The sequence below is a fragment of the Leucopleurus acutus genome (genome assembly GCF_964270905.1).
Source record: "Leucopleurus acutus genome assembly, chromosome: 3".
Classification (NCBI taxonomy): Eukaryota; Metazoa; Chordata; class Mammalia; order Artiodactyla; family Delphinidae; genus Leucopleurus; species Leucopleurus acutus.
The window spans coordinates 164,008,404-164,035,237 of record NC_139145.1 but is presented as its reverse complement, the minus strand read 5'-3'; the positions used below and the strand labels follow the sequence as shown (position 1 = coordinate 164,035,237).

General features: G+C 45.7%; 1 protein-coding gene across 4 annotated transcripts in view; it reads left to right on the top strand.

The window, feature by feature from the left end:
* TRIO (trio Rho guanine nucleotide exchange factor) overlaps positions 1–26,834 on the top strand; it is a 370,973-nt gene that overhangs the window by 324,160 nt on the left and 19,979 nt on the right. For all 4 annotated transcript variants that reach the window (XM_082837244.1, XM_082837245.1, XM_082837243.1 and 1 more), the window contains 12 exons: positions 5,788–6,080; positions 7,466–7,636; positions 10,183–10,278; positions 16,525–16,673; positions 17,797–17,863; positions 19,456–19,559; positions 21,072–21,141; positions 23,561–23,650; positions 24,252–24,344; positions 25,068–25,118; positions 25,363–25,440; positions 26,438–26,629. In XM_082837244.1, coding sequence (XP_082693370.1) covers positions 5,788–6,080; positions 7,466–7,636; positions 10,183–10,278; positions 16,525–16,673; positions 17,797–17,863; positions 19,456–19,559; positions 21,072–21,141; positions 23,561–23,650; positions 24,252–24,344; positions 25,068–25,118; positions 25,363–25,440; positions 26,438–26,629 — 1,454 coding nt within the window. The remainder of the gene's footprint in view (positions 1–5,787; positions 6,081–7,465; positions 7,637–10,182; positions 10,279–16,524; positions 16,674–17,796; positions 17,864–19,455; positions 19,560–21,071; positions 21,142–23,560; positions 23,651–24,251; positions 24,345–25,067; positions 25,119–25,362; positions 25,441–26,437; positions 26,630–26,834) is intronic.

Below are 26,834 nucleotides of genomic sequence, written 5' to 3'. Positions count from 1 at the left end.
AGGCAGCAGTACTGAATGTACTGAGTGTTGAGTCTTCTTTGTCTTCCAAGAAAGTAGGAGTTGAGGGGAAGGCAAGAGATGGGAACTGAAGATGGGAACAGGGACAGTACAGTTGCCTTGAGTGACAAATGAGTTTTCCATCGTCTTTCTCAGGTGAGTTCGGTCCCGACCCCTCTTTTTGCCGCCTTGCCCACACCACACGTGCTGGGGGGTGTTCACGTGCTCCCCACACTCACCAAGGGCTCCTGGGCCTGGCTCTCGCCTGCAAGAAGGCATCACATAGGGCAGGCCGGTACAGGGACAGCTCTCATCTACTCTGAGTTACCATCTTGTACGTACATAGTTCACAGACTCACAAGCTGGACGAAAATTAGATGTGACCTGTAGCTCGTCTCCAAACTGGTGGGGTATAGCACCAAGTCAGGATGTCACTGTTCACGGGGTCAACGTATGTTATCAGGCTCGTGAGCTCAGGCTGGAAAACAGCCTGTAGCTGGCAGTCAATTCACTGACTCACCCGTTCGGTTGTTGGTTTTTGTTTTTTTTTTTTTTTTTTTTGCTGCATGAAGGATCTTAGTTCCCCAAGCAGGGGTCGAACCTGTGCCTCCTGCAGTGGAAGCTCAGAGTCTTAGCCACTGGACCGCCAGGGAAGTCCCGACCCATTCGTTATATATTCACCATAAACTTACTAAGCTCCAAGGATGTGCCAGCTGAGCACGTAGCTATAAACAAACCAGACCCAGCACCCGCCCACGTGTAGCCTGGAGTCTAGGTCACGGTGGCTTCCTGTCCTGACAGTCACCCAGCTGGAACTGCAGTCATGAAAGGGAGATGCAGAGCCTGGCCGTGGGCCTCCGCCCTAGGATTACTCTTGTCATTGGCCTGAGCCGCCCACAATCCACCTGAACAGAGAGGAGGGGTCTCAGAGGGAGGAAGGGGGCCTTCCCAGCAGCGTTTGTGCCCAATCGTGACCCTTCAGACGCAGAGGGTCAGAGCCGCCGGGAGCTCAGCTGCGTGAGACACCTGTGTGCAGACCAGTAATTTAGGATCTTCCCAAGGAGACCACCGAACTCGTTTATCGTGTGAGTCACGCTTACCTTTTGCCCGCTAACACTGGAGACCTTAATTCTACTAGATGTCATTAGGACCCGTTGTTTAATTTAAATTTTGCATCAGAGCAGTGGGTCTAGTGGTCAAAGTCTGTTCTTAAGATAATGAAAAACAATAGCAGGTCCTTTATTTCATTCTATTGATAATTGACTTAAGTTTAAGTAATTTTTAAGTGTTTTAAAATCTGATTTATGCATTATGTCACAGAGCATGTAAATGGACTGTTAAAATCCATTGATTTGGGCAAAATGAGTTTCTATGTTGAAAAGAAAAAAAATAAGATTTTTTTTTTGGAAAGTGTCAAACAGCATGAAGAATTAAGTATTATTGTTAAAAACAAACTGGCGAGAGAAGGAATGTATCTGTTTGCTTTAGTTTGTGGTCATTTTTTTCATTGCTAATCCCCCGGATTGTGACTAATGTATCAGATCTGCACAGCACGAAATATCTGTTAATCTTAGAGACAGGGGAAGAAATTTCCCCTCTACATTTTCAGACTTCTGAAACGAAATAGATTTTCAAGGTAAAATTTAAGAAACGACAAAATTTTCTTCTTAGTTTGTAATTGCTGCTAGCATATTTCTGTCATGAATATTCCAGTAAAGTGAAATAATGTCACTTAAGTGACGATAAATAGTAGCTCAAGAAGAGAACCGCTATTCCCTGAAGCCCTGGTGAGCTCTGACCTTGGACAGCTTTGCCTCCCTCCTGGGTCTAGGCTGGACTGGTCAGGCCACGGCCACGTTGGTAATGCTCAACCTGCCAACTGAGGGAAAAAATCTCTTTTGAACCTACTTCTTAAAGTGCAGAGAACCAACTCTTATGCAGCTGAGCACCCGGAGAGAAGCTTGGCAGTGTCGTCTCTAATCTCTTTTTCTTTCTGAACCATTTGGTGAACCACCATCTCCTTTCCTAAGCAAGGCAGGGATGCCCTGAGAATCACACTTGCAAAGCCAGCCGGGTCCCATGAGGCCTTGGTGATGGACTGCAGTTCATCGCCTCGTGCCGCCTAAGGCCGCTGGGGCTGCTGCCCGGGGGCGAGGTCTGCGTGTCGGGGCGACGGCCCTCAGCTGCCCACCCGGCCCAGAGCTCTCACTTCTCCGTAACCCCGCACGTTCGGGGGACACAGACTGTGCCAGGTCTCCCGGTGGGCAGCCTCTTCACTGAAGGTTCACATTATGGGCCGCGTTGCTCCCGTGCTGCGTCCCCCCAGATGTTTGCGTTTAGGCACCCGGACACGTGGAAGGTTCGTTTGTTGGCTTAGGGGGTGACCCCGTCACCTGTGACGTGTGAGGGTTCTGCTGGTGACGTTGAGGCCTGCCGTTGATTCGGTTTTATGAAAGCGAGTCTGCCTCTGTCGTTTTCCTACCGCGGAGCTCCATCACGGATGCTCGTCACCTGTCGGGGACGCCCCCCTCCTCCACCCGGGCGCCACCTTCGTGGTTCTCTGTCCTGTGTGGTTGCGGCTGAGTGAATATTCCTCGAAGAAACGCCCGTCCCGAGAACAGGGCCGCGGGTCAGCTTGCTCTGTTTCTCTGGGCTGGGATTTCTGCTGTTTCCAGTCGATACTTCCTAGGTGTCTGCTGTACGCCAGGCACCGCGCCAGGCCCCGGGCACACCTTCGGAGACACGTCAGACGAGGCCCCCGCCCTCCTGGAGCTTACGTCCTTGTGAGCTCCTCCTGATGGGTTATTCAGGCCCAGCTCCTTCAAAGGCCAGCTTCAGCGTCACCTCCTTTAGGAAGGCCTCCGTGATCCCTCCACCTGATTCCCCTTCTTCTCAACCTCTACTAGGGTGTGTACTCGCTTACAGCATGAAGTGTCACAGTTCTGCCTGAATGATGGTTATGTGATCACTGAAAGCCCTGCAGGTGGGTCCCCGGGGTAAAGGAGGATGTAGGTTTTGCCATCGCTGTCCAGTGGCAAGTACAGGGCTTGGCTCTGCATCCCAGCACAGTAAAGACACAGTAAACGCCTATGAAGTACATCCCCTGCTGTGGCCAGCACAGTGCCTTGCTAATATTGGTAGTGGGTACTTAGAAACACTTTAGCTGAGTAAAGTATCATCTACACGTGGACTGTGCAACCCCTCCTCTTCCTTCTGTCCTTCCTGTTGTCACCGCAGCAGGAGTGCCCAGGGTAGTGACAGTGCCTGCCTTGTTTGCCCTTTACCCTAAGTCAGCACCTGAGAAAGTCCCCAGGAAGCTCTTTACAGCAGGCGTGCTGTTAACTTCATGGCTTCGTTCTGCTGCCTCCTCCCGATGGTACCTGAGGAAAACGAGGCTGACGTGGGGACGTTTTAGTCACTCTTCTATGAAAAGAAATAAAATAAAAATATACGCTCACACACACATATATACACGAGGAAGGGGGGAGATGCTGTATCGAGCCTGAGTCTGCCTCTGAGAAAATCTAGACGTTTAAGAATGAGTGATCCAGCTTGAAACGCGTCATCTGTTTATGGAAGATTATACTCTCTCCCCTGCTCCCCTGCAAGGCTCGGCCGAGGAGGGAACGGGCAGCAGTCAGACGGCGCTCCGCTGTCTCGCCCGGGCATCTGAGCGTGAGCGGGAAACTGCTGTCAACTCTGTCGTACATGTAATCACAGGACTGGAATTAACTGCCTTGCTTTGTAACTGCAGCAGGTAATGGTCTCCAGTGCCGCAGAGGTAAATACAGCTAATACAGGCAGCTGAATAACATCATCTTTTTAAAGGTTAATTTTAATTTTCAAGACTTAACAAGATTTAAGAAAATAACAAGCATATAGTGAAGGATCTCGCTCCTTCCATTTCCTAAAGTGAAGCGGTTTATTCCATTTTGCTGTGGGAGGAGTCCTCCAGAGTCCAGTGCTCGGGACAGGGCCAAGAAGTGTCCCAGGTCACTGGTCTTCTGTTTGTAAAGTAACGTCTCACGTAATTCCACAGATCTGTTGAGTGTCAGCTGTTACCTAAGTGTGTTTATATCTCCTTTTTTCTCCTGAAAAATTAACAACTCAGGGTCGACTGTATTTAATTTTTCAAATCCAGTGAGAAGATTCATTTGGATATATTTTCAAGTAACATTTTGGTTACTTGAGGCAGGTTTCTCCTACTCACATTTCTTTTTAAAATGTGTTGTTGTTCTGTTAAGTGTTACTGGTATTTTCTCCAACACGTGGAGTAACTTTGCTGAGGCTGAGAGCAGAGGCTGCAGATGCCTGTGTAGTTCCAGAGAACGGCTGGGAAACAAGGGGCCGTGAGCCGGATATCCCAGTGAACCAGCCAGCTTTACCCTTCCACACTGAACTTTCTAGAAGGGTGCCGTTTGTCACAACGCCTGACCAGCTCACGTCTATACCGATTTATACACCCACGCACGTATACATACATACAAGTATACCTCGTTTTATAGCACTTTGTTTTTCTGTACTTCACAGATGCTGCATTTTTAACTAATTGAAGGTTTGTGGCAGCTCTGCATCGAGCAGGTCTGTTGGAGCCACTTTTCCAATGGCGTTTGCTCGCTTTTGTCTCTGTGTCACATTTTGTTGAGTCTTGCAATTTTTCAAACCCTCCACCAGCAAAAAGATTACAGCTCGCTGAAGGTTCAGATGATGGTTAGCATTTTTTAACAATAAAGTATTTTTTAATTAAAGTATGTACATTTTTTTAGACAATGCTATCGGACACTGAATAGACTACAGTAAGTGGAAACGTAACTTTTATATGCCCTAGGAAACCAAAAACTCTATGACTCACTTTATTGCGTTATTGGCTTTATGGTAGTGGTCTGGAACCAAACCCACGACGTCCCCAAGGTGCGCCTGTACTCGTGTGTGTTTATTTATTTATTTTTTAAAACATTTTATTTTTTAATTTATTTATTTTTGGCTGCATTAGGTCTTTGTTGCTGCGCGTGGGTTTTCTCTAGTTGCGGCGAGCAGGGGCTACTCTTCGTTGCAGTGCGTGGGCTCTAGGCACACGGACTTCAGTAGCTGTGACTCGTGGGCTCTAGAGTGCAGGCTCAGTAGTTGTGGCTCGTGGGCTCAGTAGTTGTGGCTCGTAGCCTCTAGAGCACAGGCTCAGTAGTTGTGGCGCACAGGCTCAGCTGCTCCACGGCATGTGGGATCTTCCCAGACCAGGGCTCGAACCCGTGTCCCCTGCCTTGGCAGGCGGATTCTTAACCCCTGTGCCGCCAAGGAAGCCCATGTTTATTTATTGAGTGGTACTTCTATTCATGGGAGTGAGTGAAACTGTACTTTTATCCACCAGGATTAGTTTTTAACTTCCTTTAAATTCTTCTTTAAGCCATTCTTTCTTGGTTCTTGTCTGTCAAGGAGATGGGTGAAAATAATTCAAACAGTGTGTCCTCCAATGTCTGTGATATTTTAAGTGACAGTGACATTTTGAGCCTGTGTGATAATGATGCTGGTCTCCAGGACTGGTGACCTGGGGGGTTTTGGAGGGGGCAGTACACCTGGAGAAAAATCACCTCTAGCAAAGCTCAAGTTGGGGAGCCATTTGATGGGTGAGCATGTGCACATTCCCCCCAGGGCAGAGCCACCAGACACCGCTCCCGGCGGCCCCTGAACTTGGTGTTCACCTGGGTGGTGACGCTGCTCGTCGGCACAGCGGCACCAACCAGGACTCTGGGGGCTGCCAGTCACACTTGTTTGTTTCTCGCTCTTGCCCCGCAGACTCGCTGTCCGTCTCCAGCAACGATGCCAGCCCGCCTGCCTCCGTGGCCTCCCTCCAGCCCCACATGATGGGGGCGCAGAGCTCCCCGGGCCCCAAGCGCCCAGGCAACACGCTACGCAAGTGGCTGACGAGCCCGGTGCGGCGGCTGAGCAGCGGCAAGGCTGACGGGCACGTGAAGAAGCTGGCCCACAAGCACAAGAAGAGCAGGGAGGTCCGCAAGAGTGCCGACGCCGGCTCGCAGAAGGACTCGGACGACAGCGCGGCCACCCCGCAGGACGAGACGGTGGAAGAGGTCAGGGCCTCCGGCATCTCCCTCCGGGTCGTGGGAACAGCGAATACACTCGTCTGGTGGTTTTCCCTAAGTTCTAGAAAGGACCAGGGTCAGAGCCCCGCTCCGTTCCTCTAGCAGCGTCTAGAGTCAGGGACCCACGCGTGGCCTCGGATCAAGAAATCAGAGGACTGTGGGCAACCCCGCCTGCTTCAGGAGAATGTGGTGCCCAGCCACCGTAGCCCCCTCTCACCTCCATCACAGGCAAAGCCAGGGATGCCTCCCGGGAGGCAAAGGATTTACGTGGCCCCTGAGGGTAGCACTCAACCACGGGGGCAGCATTTTGCAAGGAAAGCACCAGTTTTAGACTTGGAAGGACTAAGGGAATGTTTGCATCCTCCAGTTACCTCCACCACCACCCCTGCCCCCGTACTCATACATATTCATGCTTATGTCTTGTCCTGAGTAGAAAGCACACAGTTAATATACTTTGCTAACCCAGCAGTAAACACTGGATTATTCCCATGTCATCGAAGATAAATGTATGTAGGTCAGCCAGGAATTATTTTTAATTTCCCCTTTTTTGGAGGAGGTGGGAGCTTAAAATTATACTGCAAGGAACCGAATTCCTTTATGGTCCCCAAGATGAACCTTCAGCAGTGTGGTGTCAGTGAGGGGCCTTCAGAGTTTTTAACTTGGACCCCTATCCCCCAGTTCCCTCACAGGCTCAAAAAAAGGCAGAGAGAGAGAGAGAGAGAAGACAGGATTTGTGTCGTTCAATGTATTTTGCAGATGTGGGGTTTCTGCTGCTTTTTGCCCGGGCGTGTTTTCGCCGTGGGTTTTCACGGGAGCGTAGGGTTCATTTACGTCCTCATCTCTCTGTTTTATATACTGTGTCCCCGTGATAGAAATGAAAAACTGAAATTTTTTTCTAAAAGTAAGAGTAGGGGGAAATTAATGGGATACTTAACTCAGATTCTTAAAGTACACCTTGAATTGTATTTTTCTTTATGTCCTTCTGATGTCAGTGAGTTTTATTTGAGCAAAGTAACAAAAAGTGAAGTATGAGACTAGAGAAACTAAGGGTTATGTTCAGATTTTTGAACCTTCTTTTTAAATTGGCTTCTTGAAGATCAGATGTGTTCAGAGCCTAACGGTTAACGTTGGCAGTCCCTTCCCAAGACACTGTCAGTGGCCCTTCCCTCGTCCAAGTTGGCAAGCGAGGGAGCTGGGTTGCTGGAGGGAGTGGAAGCTCCCGCCAGGGTTGGAAGGAGCTTGGCCTTGACTTCTGCTCTCAGTTTCGATCCCGGCTGTGCTTTTCCAGTTAACCCCTGAGGGCTCAGTTTCTGTGAACTGACATTGGACAGTCAGGGCCGGGTTCCAATGGGCGAATGTCGGTCTGGTTTCAGAGAGGCCGGAACGAGGGCCTGAGCAGCGGCACGCTCTCCAAATCCTCGTCCTCGGGCATGCAGAGCTGCGGAGAGGAAGAAGGGGAGGAGGGGGCCGACGCCGTGCCCCTGCCCCCGCCCATGGCCATCCAGCAGCACAGCCTGCTGCAGCCGGATTCACAGGACGACAAGGTAAGGGGGGCCCACGCCCACACCGAGCCTCGCCAGGAGAGGGCCTGGCGGTTGCCTGCCGCTGTGCCCCGGCCTCCTTGCAGGACATAGAGAGCGACCCGGGCTGTGAAAAGGCACCTGGAAGATGCCTTTCACCCCAAAAATATAGATAGCAAAGGCCATTTAGACTAAGCTGTAGGAACCCACGCAGTCTCTCGTACACGTGTGCTTGTATAAATACGTTCAGTGCATTTTTAATGGATGCTTTCGTAATTGCTACTTTTCAAGTCATTTTAATTTTTCTCACTGTACTAACCAGGGTCCCTGAGAGGGCAGAGAAGTCGCACGCCACCTGCGTGATTGCATCCTAAACGCACATGAGCCCATCTGGTTCTCTCTGTTAGGTGTCTGCACACAGGTGTGGTTTTCAGATGGGATGGTATTGCTGTCCAGTTCCTTTTACCAACATGGCAAACGTGGGTCAAACCGGAGTTTGTCAAAGTGCAGGAATCAGTTCAAAACCATGAATTTCCTCTTTGGATGTATGCAGAGGCTTCAAGCCAAGTAAATCTTATTTTTTTGTTTTCTGGGCTTTTTTGAGTTCTTACATAATCTAAAATTACTCTGTACAGCCCTAAAATATCAAGAAGGAAACCTGGTAACTGTGGCTTATACATCCTCTCAATTTCGGGCCCATCCTGCTTCTCCAAATTGGCAGGTGTTGAAAACCATCCTATGGAGTCATTACTGGTGCTTTTTTTTTGGCAGAAACTAAGGTTTCTGAATAAAACAGATGTTTTCGTCAGTTTTCCCCCTTCTTCCCCTTTTTCCTTCCCTGACTTCCCTCAGTGCTAACACAGTCACTCGCTGGATGGGCCCGTGCGTGATGACCCGGGGTCGCCCTGGCTCAGTGATCGACGGCCGTGAGGCCAAAGGCCGATCACGCGTTAGCCTTAACCTGAGGCGCCTTCTGTGTAGAACTCCTCTTCTCCCTCCCGCTCCGGGGCCCTCAGTGCACAGCAGGGGCGCAGTGGGCTTGGCAGAAGGAGGGAGCTTGGGTTCGAGTCTGGGGTTTGGAGGGCATCTGAGGTACAGACCCCGTGCCATGGGTGGGGGGGGCGGTGGGCAGGGTGGCCTGAGATGGGAGAGAAGCTCGCGCCCCACTGCCCAGAGCAGACCCGCCAGGAAGCCAGGCTCTGACAGCTCCTGGGTTATTTTGTGGCGTTCTAAGCCATAGCTCTTTAAAAGCAGAAAGCTGGAATTGCGTAAATGTGGATGGTTAGCCGAAAGTGAGGTGCCAGGCCTGGCTGACTTACTCACCGAATAAGAGGGTCTTTTTCTCCATTGAAAGAGTGGATTGCACTATATTCTTCTGTTTGCCAAAATCACTTATTGGTTATTGTGTTACCTCTTTGGGTATTACCCACAGAAATTCTTCCTTTACAAAAGTCTGTAGTGATGTTCCCGGAGAGTATATTATCTTGTGACTAATGTTTTGTTTTGTTCTGTTTTCTCTTTTCGTAAACTTTCACTGCAGCATTATGTTGATTTGTGTTCTGTGTCTGTTTTGGCTCAGTTTCCTTACCTCTCCATTTGAATTTTTTCCTTGTTTTCTTCACCTCATCTTCCAGATTTCATTAGACCAAGCCAACATTTGTTTTGCCAAGTGCATATCTGGATCCGCATTGTAACAGCCTCGTTGTAAACGTATAAATCCGTATCTGTCTGCTGTGAGACATGCATCGTTAGGACAGCTAGCCGTGTGTCACATGCATCTCTGCTGTCCTTAATATGAAGCAAGGTTCATATTACACCCCCTTCTAGTTTCCAGTAAATTAACGGTGCAAGTAATCTGCAAACACAGCGTGTTTGCTAATTACTGAAACTCGAACTCAGTAGCCCCTCCCCCAGATTCCTTACCTGTCCACCCCTGTACACCCCGACTCTAGCCGTAAATGGCATCTGATAGCTTGTGAGGCCACAGATCTCCTGTCCTCTGCACTAATCACTGGGGAAGTGGATGGCACAGAAAATGGTGAGCTTGTCCCCCTCTTCCCTGTCTGGCCAGTACTCCCGGTTCCTTTCCTTTTCTTGTTTCTTTCTTTTAACCCCATCCACAAAGTAAAGCCATTTTTAGTATCCAGTTTTGTTTCCCGACTTTTTAAAGGGTTCAATCATTAGCCCTTAAGCCTTTCACTCTTCTGTTGATCAGATTCTCTGCCTTTTCCTCCTTAGCCAGTAGCCTAGCCAGCAGTTGCAAAAGTTAGAATTTTCCCGTGCCCGGTCACCTCTTTGAAAAACATTCTGATGGTACATGACTGCTGATTAGAAACAGACTTTGTCTGCTTTCCACATGTATCCCAGACAGGTCTTATTTAGTATTTCATGTCAGAATATTGTAAATTTTAAAAGATGGCTCTAAATAAATGCAAACAAAGACAAACTTGTGGTCTTTTTGTCTGGAATTACTTTTGAAAGGAGATTGAGCTTGCAGGAGAATGCTGTCTGCCCAGTGACTAACACGAGGCATTTCCCTCCCCCTCTCTTTTTCTCAACTTCCTCCATAGGCCTCTTCTCGGTTATTAGTCCGCCCCACCAGCTCCGAAACGCCGAGCGCAGCCGAGCTTGTCAGTGCGATCGAGGAACTCGTGAAAAGCAAGATGGTAAGGCTCCCCAGAGACTCAGGCTGAGGGCTGGAAGCTGCTCCAGGGTGCTACTTGTAGCTGGGCGGGCCCTCGTCCAGGTGTGGCTCTGGTCTGCAGGACAGAGTTCGGGAAGCCCAGGCCCACCCTCAGGTTCAGGAATTGGCTTGAAGGACTTACAGAACTTAGAGAAGCCGCAGATGCGGTTCATTGCTGTGAAAAGACACAGGTGAAGATCAGCCAGGGGAAGGGGTGCAGGAGCAGGTCCGGGAGGGTCCGGTTCAAGCTGCCATTGTCCTCTCCCAGTGGAGTCATGTGCACAGCACTGACTCTCCCCACCTCGTGCAGTGTGTGATGGTATGTGCAGGGTGGCACCAGCCGGGACACCCCCCGCCCCGCCGAGCCTTGGTGTTCAGAGTTTTTATTTGGGCTCAGTCACATACACGAGGGTGAGCTCACATGGCTCACCCTTGTCCCCTGCCTCTCCAGGGATTAAGATAGGACGTGGACCAAAGCCCTCACCCAAAGTCACACTGTTAGCATAGCCCCCAAACCCCAGGTAAACAGAGACTTCATCAGGCAGGACATTTCACAGGCTTAGAGGGACCTCCCAGGAGCCAAGGTCAGTCCTTTCCTGCACCCACATTGTCTGCGGTGCTGGCACCGTCATAGCCAGTGTGGTCAACTCCAGTCTTGTCCGAAGCTGTGCACAGGGTCATTGGACTCCCAGGTACCGCTGGGAGTCTCTCTCTCTGTCTCTGAGATCTTTCACTTGGGTTTGCAGTGTATGAGAGAGAAGGGTTTGCATTGCTGTATAAGGGCTTTATTCTTTTTGTGACCTCTCTGTTGCCAGTTGGTCAGCGTGGATTCGTTTAATAAAAGCCCCAAATCAAATGTTGATTTATTGAAGTTAGACAGGTTTGCATTGTTTCTAACTAATTCTAATCAATAAAATTCTGTGTTTCTTTAGTTTTCCTGTGAAATAGAAAACCCAGTTATGGGAACAACATTTTAGACTAGTATATCCTGCTACCCTACAACATCTTTTAAAAGTCACACCTCCTAAAGTAAAAGCCCTCGGCCTCTCCCACATTCCATTCTCCATAAGAGTTTGATGTGTTTCCCTCCAGACAGTTTCTTTGTGTATACTCCCCACAGCAGCCCTACGAGGTAGGCATGTACTATCATATTCTCATTTTACAGATGAGAAAACTGAGGCACACAGAATGCTTAAAAAGTTGACCAGCTGCTAAGGGGCAGAGATAGAAATCTACTATAATTTATTTAAATAAATTCATAATAATATATATCAATTGTTTTCCATTTTCACTATTATAAACATCCATTGTTCATTTATATGTGTGATTAAACATGTAGGGTAAATTTCCAGCACTGGAATTGCTAGATCAAAGGGTATACAATTGATCCTTAAACAACGTGGGTTTGAATTTCGTGGGTTCACTTATATGCAGATTTTTTTCAATAGTGAATACTCTAGTACAACACAGTCTGCCCTGGATTGAATCCACAGAATCAGAAGCACAGATACCGAGGAACCACGTATACAGAGGGTCAGCATCCCAACCCCTGCATTGTTCAAGAGTTAACTGTACTTCTTTAAAGTTAGGAATTTATCTTCCAAAGCCAGTATTAACTAGGTACCATGTATATAACTCCAGTTTCTTCTCCCACCCACCCCTAAGCAGCTTCTAATGAGGCTGGTTGACTAGGTCAAATGGGGAATTGTATCCAAAATTCAGACTGACAGGTATTGCCCTGCCATAGCTGGAACTCTCCCTGCTTGGTGTTCGGTGCTGTGATCTGAGAAGGACGCAGTGGGCTTCGAGCTTAGACAAGACATTAGGCAGGAGGGCTGCTAGGACTTGGTAAATAAGTCAAGAACTTGACTCCACTGGTCAAAAATTTGGGATCATGTCAGTAGGAACTGAGCTAAACCACATCCTGGCTATCTTTTTGAGAGACAAGTTGATTAATGGTCTAAAAAGATGCTTAAATTATATCTAATGAGTTTTCAAGCATTCTTAAACATCCTTAAACATTTTCAAAACAGCCGTTTATACACATCAGTTATATGATCATTAAAATCATTTTTGTCTAGTAATTTAAGTAGTTTTCCCAAGGAATGTTGTGAGACAACACTTTGTCAACCTGCTCGTCATTATTCTGCAAGTATCTGAATGGATTACATTGTAAGTGGGCTGAGATTCATGTGTAATTAATTCAGATGGACTTCAGATGGAGAGGAGATCTATGGCTGGTCTCTCAGCTCTTACTGCTTTACTCCCCCTTTTAAGTTCTGAATAATTAAACTTTATCCATTGAAACTGACTTATTTCTACTCACTTATGTCTCTTCTGAAGTTAACGGGCATAAAGCTGTTGGCAGAGTGGAAAGGGCGTAGGTTTTGGAATCAGATAGGTGTGGGTTCAGACTCTCCTACTGACCGCTTCCGCCTCTCTGAGCCCATCTCTCAGCTGGAAACGGGATGGTAAACCGACTGCTGTTTGTTAAGCTCCCAGCCGGGTTCCCTCCACCTGGGCGCTCACTCGTGCCTCCCCTCCCCGTTGCAGAACCATATTTAGGCTTTTTATGGTGAGCGCATCTCTTCTTCATTCTACATGGAATGTAATCTAAATTCTGCCCTCTTTTCAGGGGAAACAACTCTCCCTTGGTTTCTGGTCACTGATCCTCAAACAGGAAGTACTTTTTGTCACTGAAACCTCTAGTGAACCATTTTAATATCCTTCACCCTGTCATGCTCCCCATGACTCTGAGTTACTCCTGCGTATTTCACCGTGTGCTGTGGCTCCTTGGTCTTCCTGTTCGTTTTCCTGAGGGCCGTCTCTTAGGCTCTCATGACTTCGTGATCGGATTTGAATGCTGAACCATTACCCCGCCAAAGCTGTGTGTGCAGTGGACTGGGAAGGCGAGGGGAGAAGGTGTCCTGCTGTCGTGCGGTGTGTGTTCAGGGAACTGACTCTCCTCGCCCTGAACCTGCGGATTCCGTCTGAAAAGGAAAAACCGCCCTGCACAGCTTTCCTTGGAATTCGCCTCTCTCTCCACCTCCACGTTCCTGATCAGTATTGGAAGGTGTGGGCAATGGCAGCTGACAGCTGCAGGGACTGAGTTTGACTTTGGAGTTTTCTTCTCTTTGTTGATCTGAATATAAAGGGAGATACAAGAAAGAATGAAAATCAATGAAATAAACATATAGCTCAAGATATTGGAAGAACAACAAAATTTTCTTTAAAAAAGCAGAAGGAATGAATTCACAGAGATAAAAGCAGAAATGAATGAGTTGAAAAACAGAAAAATAGAATAAGAAATAAAACCCAAAATTTGTTCTTTCAAAACATATGGACTTCAGGTAACCTTCCAAAGAAAATAGCCCAAATTCACAAAAGAAGACATTACAAAGGAAAGATAAACTGAGGGAATTGAAACAATCATGACATGTTTCTTTGTTCAACGCTTTGAAAGCAAATTTGAAAACCTGGATGAAATGGGCAGTTTCTTAAGAAAATCAGTTTACCAAAACTAACCTCAGAAGAGCTAGGTCTGCACAGGTAGTCTCTCTTCATTTAAGAAACAGGGAAAGTTGACAAGAACCTACCCACAAAAACCCACCCAACCCAGAAGGTTCCACAGATAATTCATCCGAACCTGTAAAGTCCCAGTAATTCCAGCTCTGGGGCAGCTTTGAGCCTTTCCACTCGCGCACGGTTGGTGGGAGAGCCGCTGGGCGGCCAGGAGTGGATGGCACAAGCGTGACTGCAGCCTGGAGGCGCGCCTGCACCCTCCCTGGCCACCCACCGGGGTCCACACCAGCATGTCCAGGAGAGGCAGCGGAAGGAGCCTGGATGCCACTGGGGCAGGTCCAGACGGGGCCTCTCCGCCCACTCCTCTGCGTGAACGGCCATCTGGAACCTTTCTTGTCTCTCTCTTTGCTCACCGTTCAAGTGACCGTAATTAAAGCTAATGAGCTTCAGCTGTTTCCTTGCACATCTGGGCAGGAGACAGCCGCTGCTCCCTCCCTCGTCCTCCAGCCTCCAGTCTCCTGAGTCTCCTGTCCAAGGCCTCCAGGACCCACGCGCATGGACCAGGCCCTGCTGCTACCACGAAATGTGTGCTTCCACTAGAGGTCAAGAGCTATTTATTTAAAAATAAGAACGCTACTTTCCCATCAAGCCCCGTTCCTTAACTGTTTTTCATAACTAAGAGCAGGAGTTGGTGTGTTTGTACAGCTCCATGGGTTTGAACAAGATTGCAGGAACAGACTTGGTGTTCTCAAAGCTGTGCTCAGTGATGGCATCAGCTTCAGCCTGTTACTCTTAGGGGGGAAATAGGACAAGCATTAGAGGTTTTAATATGGTAGGAAATATTAAGTGTTCTTGTAGTTTGTATTGGGCTTTTGTTTGAAGAGAAGTAAATCACATTTTCCCCGTTAAGTTGCTGAAATACCTTTTGGTCATCTCTGCCCAGCCAGGGTGTTTTGAAAAATTTAAAAGAACTATCACCTATTTGCAAATGATGTGACTGACAAGGGATTAATCTCCAAAATACACAAACAGCTTATGCAGCTCAATATCAAAAAAAAAAAAAAACAATCAAAAAATGAGCGGAAGACCTAAATAAACATTTCTCCAAAGAAAACATACAGATGGCCAACAGGCACGTGAAAAGATGCTCAACATCACTTATTATCAGAGAATGCAAATCAAAACTACAGTGAGGTGTCACCTCACACTGGTCAGAATAGCCATCATCAAAGGGTGTGGAGAAAAGGGAATCCTCCTACACTGTTGGTGGGAATGTAAATTGGTACAGCCAGTATGGAGAACAGTATGGAGGTTCCTTCAAAAACTAAAAGTAGAGCTACCGTATGATCCAGCAATCCCACTCCTGGGCATATACCCTGAAAAGATGAAAACTCTAATTCGAAAAGATACACGCACCACAACATTCACTGCAGCTCTATTTACAATAGCCAAGACATGGAAGCAACCTAAATATCCATCGGCAGATGAATGGATAAAGAAGATGTGTGGTATATATACACAATGGAGTATTACTCAGGCATTAAAAAAAAAGAATGAAATAATGCCATTTGCAGCAACATGGACGCAACTAGAGCTTATCATACTAAGTGAAGTAAGTCAGAGAAAGACAAATATGATACCACTTCTATATGGAATCTTGAAAAATTATACAAATGAACTTATTTACAAAACAAATAGACTCAGAGACATAGAAAACAAACTTACTGTTACCAAAGGGGAAAGGTAGGGGGGCGGGATAAATGAGGAGTTTGGGATTAACAGGAACATACTTTTCTATTTAAAATAGATAAACAGCAAGGACCTACTGTATGGCACAGATTCAATATCTTGTAATGACTTATAATGGAAAAGAATCTGAAAAAAAACATATAGCTGAATCACTTTGCCGGACACCTGAAACTAACATGACATTGTAAATCAAATGTATTTCATTTTTTTAAAAAAGGCACTATCACCTATACCCCTGGTAGTTTTGTGAATTCAGGTTAAGAGAGAAAGTTAATAGGTACCAATTAGAAAGTAACCAGTTGCTCATCATTATCACACTAACCCAGGGAGAAAAGTCACCAATATTCAACTCACAGATTTATTGATCACCGAAAAAGTTGTGTTCAAGATTGGCATGGCAACCACTTACTAAGGAAGAAGAAAGTTGCGAGTGTCAGAGATAGAGATTACTTTCAGCTGCATGATCTCTGTGCACTGAAGTATGAGTCTGTTTAATTAAAACAGGTTTGCTAACGTTGCTGCATGGTCCACCAGCCAGGAATGTGGGCAGTGTGTCTGGGTACACCGGCCTGAACGAGGCGACTGCACACACTTCTGAAATGGTCATGCTTTCATGTGACAGGAATATAACTGGAAAGAAAATGGCTAGATTTGAAATGGGTACAGTCTGTGGTATTGTTTCTAATTATTTGGTAACCAGGTACAGAATATATGAACGGGTATAAATTCACCGTTCTTTTCATTCTAACTCTCCTCTTTTGTGCAGCCCCTCTTACTCAGTTTCAGAATTAATGCTGGGGGTTTTGTTGCTAAATACGATGTGATTTCACACACATAGACTCTACAGTGTTGTAATCAGGCCTTCTGTATTTTCTGACGTATGAGATTTTCTGGTCCTAATTTCAGCCTCACGCGCTGTGTAGGCAGGAGGCCTGACGGGCGATCTGGTTTCTTCTAGGCGCTGGAGGATCGTCCCAGCTCACTCCTCGTGGACCAGGGAGACAGTAGCAGCCCCTCCTTCAACCCTTCAGACAACTCCCTTCTGTCCTCCTCCTCGCCCATTGATGAGATGGAAGAGAGGAAATCCAGCTCTTTAAAGAGACGGCAGTAAGAAATGTTCTCATTGTCATTGTTTGGTGGCTTCCCTCCTGGCTTTGTCACCTACGAAGCTGTGGCTGGGATTCATCTCTGAGTCACACGAGGAGGAGACCCAGGGTCTCTCGCCAAGCGATTGTATGTTTGTTTGCAAACGTACAGAACCTCAAGAGGGTGCAGTAAGCCATAGCTGCAGCTTTTATTGTTTTATTTGTATATTGTACTTTATTTATAAATAAGAATGATACAAGAATATTTTTTGTCACTTCTGGTGAGAAACAGCCGTACTTTCTATTATATACATAGTTGTGAAGAAAAAAGAAGACAACATAAAATTAAATGCAGTCCCCAAAGCTTGAAACATACCTTAGTGGTAGAGCTTTTCAGTTTCAGTTAAAAAGTCTTGAAGAATATTACAGAAGGTTTACAATTGCATTTGGAGAACAGGAAAAAACTTAACCAGCTGCATGAGTACAGAGACTTGGTTTTATTGAGTGCTGTATCCCAGCACCTAGAGTGGCATCGGGTGCACAGGAGGTGCCTGGCCAGTGTTGGCTGAATGAATGAATGAACCAACCAACCAACCAACCAACCAACCTTTTTAGGTCAACTGAGGTTGTTTGCTGTAACCGATCAAGGAATTGTCTTCTATTATATGAGTGGCCTTAAACGGTTACTGAACCTTACGAAAAGAAATACTTCTGAATGATGTGATCAGACCCAAGGCTTTAAACATCTGAGTTAAATTTCTTTTGTATGTCCAGCGAAGCTTAAAATGACTTTATCATGAAAACACAAACAAGCAAAAGCCCTACTTCCTTTAACATCTTGCCTTTATAACAAAGTTACGTCTGTCCTGCTTTCGGTCCTCATACATGTGATCAGAATCCGGTGCTGTGAATTCCCGGAATGCGAGGTGTCTTGTGACCTCTGCAGCACCCGTGGGTCACCCACATGAACCTGTAAGTGACTGGGGACACACAGGAATTGGAGATCCAGTTGTGCAAGTTTGAGAGGTCACTTCATAGCCGCCCCTGCAGAATCTGACCTGACGAAAACAAAAGGGCGGATGAATTCATTCAGAAAATTCCTTGGATTGCGGGTGGTAAACGCTGTTTTTTCTCTCTTTTTTCAGCTACGTTTTGCAAGAATTAGTGGAGACAGAACGTGACTATGTGCGGGACCTCGGCTGTGTGGTGGAGGTGTGTGTTTCAGAGATGTAATAACCTGTGTCCATCCGCCCTGAGGGTTGCCACGGGGGGTGTTGTACAGGACAGTTGAAAGCTGATACCTTCTCAAAAGCTTTAAAAATATTTTTGACTAAAACAAAACACAATAACAACAACCAACAAAATATTTCTGAAAAGTAAAATTTAGCCAATTATCTCAACAATCGGTATTCACTTTTTAAAGGCTTCTTTTTTGCATGGTGCCTCTTGACATAGTCTCTTCTTTTTATAATTAAGTTTGTAAATATTATCTCCAACCATTGAATTTCTTATATGGAAGTCTGGCCTTTAATTATTTTACAAGAGTGGGTATCACCACAGAAATGAGGACATCATTGGTTGAAAAGTCAATGTGACCAGCTATGGATTCAGTTACATCGTGAATCACCTGGGTTCAGAGCTTGGTCTGTGGCTACCACCCTAGGCCATTTGCTTGTAGTTTTCACAGAACGAATATGTCACCACTTTCACTGACCAGAAGTTGATACGCACTTTGTACCCATAGCAAAACCACTGCCTTTCATACTACATCAAGGGCTCTCTCTAGGCTTGTCCCTGCCATTAACTTTAGGGCATAATCATATTAATAAACTCAACTTATCAAACAGCTATTTTTATAATATAAAACTTGATCACTTATTCTTTCAACTTTGCAGATATGTACAGGGCAATACTTTTTGGGTGTACATTCCATTAAAAGTAATGGCTATTACAGTTAATTGCGTAACATAAAGGATTAAACATGCTTGACATGTCTGTAGTCATTACTAACAGTAACTTGAAAACTTCAGAGCTTCTTGTACAGGCTGAATCACATTCAAGTTATATAGAAGTTTTAAACCACATTTTAGCAACATAGTTAATCAACTGTTATTAAAAATCAGTTTGTGAAAAGTATGTTGTTAAATCCGTGTTTAACAAGTTATGTAAATAATCCAAAAAGAAAAGAAAATCTGTTTATATCAGATCAGTACCGAGAACAGAGGAAATATGCTTCTGGCCAAGTATTTAATCTTTACAAGCTGACAAGATGATTTGTTTTATGAAACCATTGACATTTATTTAAACTTTCCAATTCCTCAGAAGAGTTTTGATCTTTGAATGCTAAATAGTTTAGGGAGAGAAAATCATGTCAATAAATGTAACTGTATTTCAAGGGCCAGTTAAGGACACATTTCACAAAGGGTTGGGTTTTGTTTTGTTTTGTTTTGTTTTGTTTTGTTTTGCGGTACGCGGGCCTCTCACTGTTGTGGCCTCTCCCGTTGCGGAGCACAGGCTCCGGACGCGCAGGCTCAGCGGCCATGGCTCACGGGCCCAGCCGCTCCGCGGCATGTGGGATCCTCCCGGACCGGGGCACGAACCCGTGTCCCCTGCGTCGGCAGGCGGACTCTCAACCACTGCGCCACCAGGGAAGCACCACAAAGGGTTTTTGTTCTTACATAAAGAGTTAGTTTACAAGACAGTGCGTATGTCTTTTTTATCCTTTGTGGCTCTCAATCAGTGAACCATTACTTGATTCAAACATGTTCAATGAAATAATCTTATCTTTAAATATTTAATTTTAGGGCTACATGGCACTTATGAAAGAAGATGGCGTTCCCGATGACATGAAAGGCAAAGACAAGATTGTGTTTGGCAACATCCATCAGATTTACGACTGGCACAGAGAGTACGTAAAATACATACCATGCTCGTTGGTGGACAGTCTGTCATCACCCGCTAAACTGCATCACGCCAAGCGAACGAGAAAGGATATTTGTTGATTCATTTCATTTCCTTACCTATGTGGCCCCATGGAGGTAGCTGGTGTAAAGGAAATATTGGTGTTCCGAGGCCTTTGCTGGTTGCATTTCACAGCACGAGGAGGTCTCTTACCTTCTTTGTGCTGACCCATCCAGGTTGCCCGTGTTGGGAAGGCTGGAAGCCCGGGCACCGAGCCTGACCGCCTGGGTTCACAGCACGGTCCTGACCCCGAGCCCTTTGCTTCCCCTCTCTTTGCCTCCATCCTTTCCTCTATACAACGTGGGTCACGGTGTTACCCTCCTCATGGGACTTTTGTGAAGAGTGACTGAGTTAATACATGTAAAGCACTTAGAATAACATCTGCATAGAGTGAGACTCGATGAGCGTTTCTAATTAGAATTGCAGCCACCTCTTCAATAAATCCAAATTACTGTTAGAGAGTTTTTTCAAGTCAGCTTTAATGGGGAAGGTAGACATGATTGCCCATGAAAATCAAATTTGATCCCAGTACCTTGCCACACCTGTCCTAATCTACAGTGAAACCTATTTTTAAAAAGGATATTCGTGCTATTATCTAGTCATCTGCTCCCAAGGCTGGTTTTAAGCTGTGACAGGGAAGGGGAAACAGCACAAGGCTCCTGGGACAACCAGACAGAGAAATTGCTCCCGGCAATGTGGTGTCTGCCGTGGTGTGCGCAGAACTAGGGGATATTGAATCCTCAGGTGCAACACAATTCAATGTAGCATTTATTGGTGTACTGGTTTGCAGGTTAGTAAAATGCCAGATACAAATATCAACATATGGAAGTGATAATTAAGGTGGGCATACATCTTACCAACTACTGTGGCCCAGAAGAAGTGAAGAGTGGTTGTCCCCAGCTGCTTTGTTTCTGTGGATACCTAATTCTGATCTTAGTGGAAGCTAATATGTGTCACCTAGAAGTTGATTTTGATAATATTTGAGAAAACTTTATAAAGCCAGCCCAGGTAACATTCAGTATTTTGTGTCTGTTATTATCCAATTTGAGCCTCCTAAAAATTACCATGGAAAGAATATGAAACTCACAGGTATGAGGACCAAGTTTTTAGAAAGAAAAATGACCAGTTGCTTTGAAGCATTTATTTTTTACCCCATATTCAGATGGGATATTACTGTTTGTGTCATTTAAAAACAAAGTGAGACAAAAAGGTTGATTATCCAGAGGAAGGGAAGTTTGCCAGTCGAGGGATGTCTCACTCTGCCTTGCCTTGTAAACCTGTGTCTCTTTCTGTTTTCTGTCCTAACAGAATGTTTTCAGTGTGCATTGTATTTGTTAAGCATATACTTTACACTTCCCAATTGTTTTTGTCAAAACAGAATATTTTGAAAATATAAATCTCAATCTAAAATTAGCAGGCCAAGTTGGAAGTGGTTCTAATATTTCTCCTTTCATTTCAGCTTTTTTTTAGGAGAGTTGGAGAAGTGCCTTGAAGATCCAGAAAAACTAGGATCCCTTTTTGTTAAACATGTAAGTACAGTAGCATTATTTACATTCTGTTCTGTATTGTCATATTTAGTAATTGGCTTGTCAGATTAAAGGTGAACTCATGTGTAGGTTACAAAAGTCCTTACATTAAGAATAAAATCAGACTGTACAGTGTCGGCGAGTTGGACTCAAAATCCCCCGTTGCTCTTCTACACGTGAATGAGCAGCTTTCCCAGTCACCTGGCCCCAGTTGGCTGTTCAGTTCACAAACAGTACAGGATGGTCAGAAGGGGACCAGAGCCAGACCAGAAGGAGGAACATTTGGGGATGTCTGTAGGCAACCAAGTGTCTGGTGCAGGTGGTGAGGTATCAAGACGTGCAGTGGGTTTAATATAATAACCAAATTTTTGTGTGTATCTAAAAGAAGCATGTTAACAGTAAAAGTTTGGGGGGTTTTCTAGGAAAAAATACTATATTTTCAAAAAATTAGTGACCAGGATTTTTGTATTTTTGCAAATCTCCTTAATGTCTGGCTTAATAGAAGACAGATGCATTTTTATATCAGTTTCTGTATTGAACCTATTGTAGTGTGTTTTTTAGTTAAAATTTATGAAGAAAATCCATCCTCACAGATATTTGGATGGAAAGGGATGAGTGTTTTAATAGCCTTTTCTGATAAGTATAGATAATTTTCTTAGATACTACATCAAAACTCAACAAGTGAGAATTTCTTAAAGGTTAGTCGCAACATGGAATCTGAAACCCATTGGTGAACTTCTCTCTTGCTGTTGCACTAGAAGCCATTGAACTGTCTCTCACTTAAAGGCTCTTTTACCCCTGCATCAGCTTGTGACATCCTGCATTGTAAATTCTGGTTCACTGATTCAGACAGATCTTCCAGATGTTGAAACATTTCAGTAAACAGTATCAAGAAATCAGATTTGTTCATTGAGTATTGTCAGTGTTCTTTAAGTATTTAAGTATTGCCTTTAAGTATCGTCAAGTTCCAGGTAGCAGATCCATGTTTTCCAAAAGTGTAATTTTTTGCTTGACAGCTCAAGTTTTCATCATTAATAGACATTGCAGGTTGTTTGCCTTGAAATGACAGGCTTATTTTATTCATATTCAGGAAACTGCCTACCAGATACCCACGTGTAAATAATTATAGTTTGTGTCCATCATTCTTTCAAGTAAAAATGGTCCATGAAAACAAGCAGTCGGTTCAGCTCATGGCTCAGCCACACGAGGGCTTTTCCTTGACTACTGTAGCACATGGCACAAGTGTCACAGGATCTCCATTTTGTCACAGGAACGTTAAAAAGATGTATGGTCCATGGTTGAGGGGTTTTTTTTGGTATTTATTTATGTATGTATGTATGTGTGGCTGCGTTGGGTCATTGTTGCTGCGTACAGGCTTTCTCTAGTTGTGGTGAGCAGGGCTACTCTTCGTTGCAGTGCGTGGGTTTCTCATTGTGGTGGCTTCTCTTGTTGCGGAGCACAGGCTGTAGGTGCTCAGGCTTCAGTAGTTGTGGCACGTGGGCTCGGTAGCTGTGGCTCGTGGGCTCTAGAGCGCAAGCTCAGTAGTTGTGGCACACGGGCTTAGTTGCTCCGCAGCATGTGGGATCTTCCCGGACCAGGGCTCGAACCTGTGTCCTCTGCGTTGGCAGGCGGATTCTTAACCACTGCGCCACCAGAGAAGTCCCCATGGCTGAGTTTTTTTTTTTTTTTTTTTTTTTTTGCGGTACGCGGGCCTCTCACTGTTGCGGCCTCTCCCGCTGCGGAGCACAGGCTCCGGACGTGCAGGCTCAGCGGCCATGGCTCACGGGCCCAGCCGCTCCGCGGCATGTGGGATCTTTCCAGACCGGGGCACGAACCCATGTCCCCTGCATCAGCAGGCAGACTCTCAACCACTGTGCCACCAGGGAAGCCCCCAATGGCTGAGTTTTAATACAACGAGTTTTTATCACTTCATCAAGGACATCCTTAGGTGAAACCGGCATGTGTAGCAGTGAAAGATATTTGCTAAGATGCCAGCAGTTTCTCCCACCACTGGTTTTGCACATCACTATAAATGGTGGCGCAACAGAAAGGGCAGATGACAGCTTAGTATTGTTTGGAAAATAGTTTTGATCTAATGGGTCCCTGAAAGGCCTCAGGGACCCCAGGGGTGTGCACACCACACTTTGAGGATCAGGGCATTAAGGGATGGCTCGCTGCCTTCAGTATTTGAGACTAAAGTGGTTTTTCTAACCTCCTGAAAAGAGCCAGGCTTCCTGGGACCACTGGCAAGGTTTAAGAGGGGGAGAATGAGTCTTCGTTTAACATTAAGAACTGTGTCCTTTCACTGCCTCTCGTATTTGCTGGGTAAAGTATGGGGTTTTAAGAAACGTTCCTTTATGAATGAGCTGACACTTGCATGTGCACCTGTGTTCTAACCCATCTGTGTGCCTTTCATTCCTAGGAGAGAAGGTTGCACATGTACATAGTTTATTGTCAAAATAAACCAAAGTCTGAGCACATTGTCTCAGAATACATCGATACCTTTTTTGAGGTAAGACCTAAGTTACAAACAAAGTATTTCTGAATCCTTTGTTACAGTTGATTTCAAAAAATTGAAATATCATTTGTTTCCCAGGACATTAAGCAATCCTCAGGAAATCTAGCCTCAGTTATATGAGTTCTGAACCTGTATTTCCTTCCTATAAATCAGAGAAATGAGTGTAAATTCAAGCTGTGATCGTATCCCTTAGTATTCAGAGGACTGGGGTCATGGTTAAAATAAGGGGTTTTAAAAATCAATTTCAAACTTAAGGCTCATTTCAAATTCAGAATAATTCATGATCTAGACTTTTAGCCTAGAAATAAAATATTTGTTTGTATGAATAAAAGAAAGCAATTGAGAGAAGGCCATTTTAGGCAAGCATTAAAGACGCTTTTGAAAAACAGCTCAGAAATCTTTCAGTGTCAAACTCGGACATTCTGAGCGAAGGCACAGCACTTGTTGGTTGTGTGCAGCGTGGCATCTTTTCTCTTTTTTACTCTTTTCTAGAAGTAGTTACTTCTACTGCAGTGTAGTTAGTTAGCATTTCTGACAGTTACAGGGACTTTAAAAGACAAAACTTACGATCCTTCTTTCTACTTTGAAACCACAGGACTTAAAGCAGCGCCTCGGCCACAGGCTGCAGCTCACAGACTTGCTGATCAAACCAGTGCAGAGAATCATGAAGTACCAGCTGCTGCTGAAGGTGAGGCTTTGCCGGTGCCCGTGCTGGGGGCAGAAGCCCGTTTGGCGGGAGGACAAGACTCGTGAGGGGATGGAAGGGCTTGGCAGGTGACGGGAATCTTTTCTATAAAAAACACGAAGCAGCCTTGTCATTTCTGATTTGTAATATCTGAGTAACTTTTTAAAACTTTAATAAGACACCTTACACTGTCATTTACATCAGGTTCTGAGCCAAAGGTCCGTGAAAGTGAGCTTTTTTCCCACCGCAGAGCTTGAATACCAATGAGCTGTCTTGGGCTCTATCCACCTTACGTATCTTCTGATCTTCTTGGGGCTCCAGATGAAATCAATTATTTAATCCCTGCCTGTTCCTCTCTGTGGGCTCAGCAGTGGCCCTGGATTGATTCAAACTCCTAAGCACCACTGAAGGCAAAGTCACACCATTTTCCACCATAAAAGTGACTGTTAGAGGTGTTGAGATTCCTTCATGTATAAAACTTAGAACCTGGATGTAAAGAGAGATGAGCGCTTGTCTTGGAGTGAAACAGGAACCATGACCCGCTTAGATAGATCTGGTCTGACTTTGCTCTACTGTGCCTTGAAATACACAAAAGGATACCTTTTCTTTGTGTTACTGGGAGGAAAAAATGAGGATTACCCAGCGCCTGGCATCTCACGTGATCAAAAAGGTTACTGCTGTGCGACCATCACCCTTGTCATGCCCTTCTCTCCATTTCCCTTGCAGGACTTCCTCAAGTATTCCAAAAAAGCCAGCCTGGATACGTCGGAACTAGAGGTACTTAACACCCCCGGGCCCTGGGCTCCCCTCTCAATCCCCGCGCGTCCCCAGCCTGTCCCTGGGGTGGGGGGGGGGGGCGGTGGGTGACGGCGGGTCTACCCAGCCCCGGATGTGCCCTCTGCACACCAGCGGGCGGGAACGGGGAGGAACTGATGGAGGAGCGGCATCTGAGGGTTAGCGCTCCAGCCTTGCCCTCTGGAACTGAACGCTCACTCTGCTTTCCCCCCACCCCACCCCGCAGAGAGCCGTGGAGGTCATGTGCATCGTCCCCAAGCGCTGCAACGACATGATGAACGTCGGGCGGCTGCAAGGATTTGACGTAATGCGGCTGTTCTTCTTTAACCTCGGCCTCTGGCTGCCATCACTTTCTTTGGTCTCGGATTCTTTGTCTCCACCTGGAGAAAGCTGATCCTTTTTGCTTGGTTTTCTGGCGTCTCTCACCGTCCTTCAACCTGATTGATATTTTCTTTCACCTTCTTTTGGTGCATTTGATTTGCTTTGGGGGGGTACCTTCCTCTGCTCAAAGCCCAGCGCCTTGTGGCGGGAACAGGCAGGACTCTGCTTTGTCTCTTGGGCCCTGTGCTGCTGCAGGAGCGGAGTTTCCTTCCCTGGCATGAGGCGTAGTGGAAAGCAGGGGGCCCGTCCTTCTGTCGTCTGTCAGCCTGGGAGTTTGACCCCAGGGTCACTGTGCTCATCGTTAGTCTACAGACTTTTCTATGAGTTGACAGTCTACTCAGATTACATATTACCTATTAGTATCCTAAAGATACTCAGAACCAGAAGCCTTTCTTTCTTTTTTTTTTTTCAATTTGTTGAGTAAGAAGACGGGAAGGTTTTACTTTTCTTGCCTACTGTTTTGCTAGAGATTTGGGTTTAACATGCTGGTGCTGTGGTTCTCCAAAAAGCACACACAGGCTCTCCTGGAGAGCTTCTGAAAACCCAGGCTCCTGTGCTTTTGTGAGCGGGTCCCGCCAGGGGTGCTGGTGCCACTGGGCCGCGGACCACACCTTGAGAAGCATTCGTCCACTGTGAACTAGATCCTTAGATCCACTTTCAGTCTTTGACTGTAACTGAGGCCAGTGATTTACACAGAGGTTGCCAAGAATTTTATTTAGATGATTTTTCTGTTTGGAGCTAAGACCTCATTTTAGTGAAAGAAATGTTTATGCTGTATAAATTAAGACAAGAAAAATATGTTTAAAATGTAGCATTCTGTGGGAGGAAAGCTAAAAAACAAAAAGCAGAACTTCCTATGTCTTAACTTCGAATGCAATGTTTTCTTCTCCTATTTCTTTGCCCCCTTCTCCATGTTCTAGGGTAAAATTGTTGCCCAGGGCAAGCTGCTCTTGCAGGACACGTTCTTGGTCACGGACCAAGACACGGGGCTTCTGCCTCGATGCAAAGAGAGGCGGGTGTTCCTCTTTGAGCAGATCGTCATTTTCAGTGAGCCGCTCGATAAAAAAAAGGGCTTCTCCGTGCCAGGATTCCTGTTTAAGAACAGTATCAAGGTAACTTGTGTTTGCCTGTTTTCTCATGGGTTAACACATGTACCCATCATGCTGATAAACTGTCTCCTTCTTAATTATGACATGTCCTGATCTTCAGTTTATTAAATATTTAGAGAATTTTCTAATACGTTTCAGAACCTTTAAATTCAGTCCATCTGTCTGCGGTCTGTATTCCCCAGTGGCGGACATCTTACACATGTGGCTG